This window comes from Helianthus annuus, chromosome 9, assembly GCF_002127325.2.
Source record: "Helianthus annuus cultivar XRQ/B chromosome 9, HanXRQr2.0-SUNRISE, whole genome shotgun sequence".
NCBI lineage: Eukaryota > Viridiplantae > Streptophyta > Magnoliopsida > Asterales > Asteraceae > Helianthus > Helianthus annuus.
In genome coordinates, this window is record NC_035441.2 from 156,545,153 (window position 1) to 156,548,630 (window position 3,478).

Consider the following 3,478-nt stretch of genomic DNA (forward strand, 5'->3'; position numbering starts at 1 on the left):
GTGGAGGATATAAAGGCAACATCGTATACATGGGTGAAAAATAAAGCTAGAATCTAAACCCTGGATGGAGTATACGGTGTAATTTTAATTTGGAAAAGGTTATGTTGTAAGTTGTTTGTATGTTCTTCCAGTTTCTTGCTTGTAAGTTGTAAAAGGTGCCTTGATAAAATAAGTTTCTTTGTCGTCCAACAAAAAAAAAAAAAGAAAATCCAACATACTAAGTATAAACATGACGCGCTAAGTTGTAACATGTTGGGCAAATCACACGGTAGTCGTAGATATCATATGAGAGATCATAAGCTCACAATGAATCTGACCTCAAATATTATAACGCGTTTTAGACGCATTGGCTATGGATATGAAATGATAACTTCACTTCCAGAATGGGTGACGGGAAATCTACAGTCGGGCAAACAAAAACAAATCTATGAGTTCTTTATGGTACAATAGTGTATTGTATAACGTACTGCTGGATATTACTTGTATATTTAGGGAGTGAAAAATCAAGATTCTTACCACTTGAAAGTACAAGCTGCAACCTTTTCCATTTCTTGAGATTCTCCATTATAATTGAGTTAACAAAATGAACTAGAAAACACACCACAAGTCAGTCTTCTTATTAGATAAGTACATACACATGTTTCTCTCAATCATATAAAATAACTTGATGGCACTATAAAGGGTGCTCATCAATTTCCTTTATCTTGCTCATTTTCTTCAGAAAGAGAATTGGGGTTCATACTCAAATGGAAAGGCCTGATCATCCCTTGGTTTATTGTGTATATAGGTGAAGCAAATGGGATATGTGAACTCGAAGACGAGGAGCTCAACAACTCGAAGTTTAGTTGCTTTGGATCAAATTGATATCTCGAGTTAGGGTCATGAGATGGAGGTGGGTACACAAGAAGTTGAGATCCCGGCACGTTAATGTTGAAGTTATGACTTGTGTCTTCTTGTTGATGAGATGACATTGATCGAAAGCCTCCGAATTGTGACAAAGACAAATTTGAAGGATTCAAATTGAGGAAAGAACCATTTGGCACCACATTGTTGAACATAATTGGTACTGATGAAGATTGGTCACTTGATTGAGCAAGGAAATGATCTTTTCCCTTAGATTTATTAGGATTACAATAATCCTCCCAATTGATACCACTACTACTTGTTTTAACCCCTTCAAGAGTTTCCGATTGCGAACTAGCATTGATCATCGATTGAAGATCTTGCGTGAAACTAGTTGGCATTTGGAGAGGGGGGAGTTCGTCAATTTCATGTTTCGCTACATCGAGCAACCAATCAACAGCTTTACTAGGTTGATCAAGCCCGAGCCGGTATTGAAGATCATACAATTGAATAGCAGTTGGTACTGATAGCCTAACGCGTCTATCTCTCAATCCTCTCACCGTACAAACTTTACTATGCCGATCTTTCCCACCAAAAGCTCTCGAAACTCGGACAATTCTTGGATCTTTCAATTTTGTCCATGATGATGTACTCAAATTAGGTCTAGAGCTATTCTTACCACCATTCGTGCTTTCTTCCTTTGGCGTAAGATCTGATTCTCTAAAACTCGAATTGTTTAACTCACTCATAATCGTTGCAACTTTTGTTTGGATCGAATTATATGTCTTCCGGATCGATCAAATTATACACAAATTCCTCCTAAGGCCTTAGAAAAAGAAGAGATCTGTTCCATAGTAAATTAAACAAGTTAGATCATTAGTAATTACACTAAAAAAAATATAAATAAAAGATCAATCAACTCTCATACACAAACACACATGCAGTAAGAACATTATAGCTAGAAAATCATTCAGATTAGCTTAATTAAAGGCATCATATCAAATTAAAACACATAAACACACATGCAATAAGAAAATTTCAGCTACAAAATCATTTAAAACAGCTAAAATTATAGTAGAATTAAGCACACGAACACACTCTCCATCAAACACACACTCAGACAGAAAGGATTATCTTAAAAACACATCAAATCTGCTTAGACTGAATTGAAAACTCACCTGACAATAGATTAATATCTTCTGGTTCGTTAAACAAAAAATGAAGTGAAATTCGAACAAAAGGAGTCTCCAAATTCACTTGTCATAACTTGATAGCAAACCCTAGGTAGCTGTTGATAAAGAAGAGATAGAGAGAATAGTTGAGTTGGAAAGGGTTGAAGCGGCCATGGCGGATGGAAGGTATAGTAAAAGTAAAGATATAAAGCAAAGGCTGGTAGGGTGCCACGGTGGGCGGTGAGGAACATGATCAATAGCAGTCAACACCTTATCATAAGATGAACATCAATGGAATGATGATAATGATAATATTAGGGCTAAAAGTTGGAATCACATGGCCATGAAAAGCATGTAAGCTAGGGTTTGGTAAGGGTAAATTTGGCTAGTAAAAAAGCATAATAATTATTGGGGACCAGTCTTCACTTATTCAAAAGCTGTGGGTCGACTTGCTTTATCGGAAGTTACGAATTGAAGTTGAACTAAGCCATTGTGATATTTTTTTTTTTTTTTGGTAATATCATGTGTTGATTTTAGACTATGAGGTATGGGGTGTGTAGGCCTGTAAACGAACCGAATGTTCATGAACTGTTCATGAACTTGTTCGGCTGAAAGTTCGTTTATATTCGTTTATTTAATAAACGAACGAACACGAACAAGAAATTTTGTTCGTCTAATTAAATGAACGAACATGAACACACCTTGTGTTCGTTCATTAGTGTTCGTGAACGTTCGTTTATCTTCGTTCATTTATGTTCGCGAACGTTCGTTTATGTTCGTTTACATTTTAGTAAATACATCAATCGTTATATTTAAATGAATATTAGCTTTTCCAACTACTTATATAAATATAACTAATACTAATTAAGTTTTCTAGTAGAAAAATGAATCTTAAACTTTTTCTTAGATTGTAACTGATCACTTACTTAATATTTATATAAAAACCTACTTAATTTTAACATCTATGAATCCAAATTTAGATGTGTTTTCGGATAAACTGTAATATATTAGACTTGTTTGTTTGTGTTCACTAATGTTAAATTGTGTTTGTTTATATTTGTTCAATCACGTTCATTTGTGTTCGTTTATGTTTGTTCAATCATGTTAATTTATATTTGTTTATGTTCGTTTGTGTTCGTGAACTGTTCGTTTAGACTTTAAACGAACAAACATAAACGAACACGAACATGCCCGATTTCTTAATGAACAAACACGAACAAAAAAATGTGTTCGATTACATGTTCGTGTCCGTGTTCGTGTTCGGTTAAAGTTAAATGAACGAACACGAACATGCCTATATTCGTGTTCGTTCGGTTCATTTACAGGCCTAGGGGTGTGGGTTGGGTATAAACGCTTAAGCCACTACCTTGGGTGGGTTTGGGTTTCGGCGTGGCACCTTGGGCGAGGGTTTCAGCCCGGGCGTTGGGCGGGCCTAGCGGTCTTTCGTGGCCGGCTCTCATTGG

General features: G+C 35.9%; 1 protein-coding gene across 1 annotated transcript; it reads right to left on the minus strand.

Moving 5' to 3' along the window:
• Positions 1–408: 408 nt before the first annotated feature.
• LOC110916443 (transcription factor TCP17) lies at positions 409–2,325 on the minus strand. The gene is made up of 2 exons (XM_022161180.2): positions 2,022–2,325; positions 409–1,687 (listed from the first exon to the last, which is right to left on the minus strand). The coding sequence occupies exon 2, from the start codon at positions 1,590–1,592 to the stop codon at positions 690–692; it is 903 nt and encodes a 300-aa protein (XP_022016872.1). The 5' UTR covers positions 1,593–1,687; positions 2,022–2,325; the 3' UTR covers positions 409–689.
• Positions 2,326–3,478: the final 1,153 nt, after the last annotated feature.

Coding starts and splice junctions, on each gene's coding strand:
- LOC110916443 (XM_022161180.2), bottom strand. CDS start 1,592: ATGAGTGAGTTAAACAATTCGAGTTTTAGAGAATCAGATCTTACGCCA.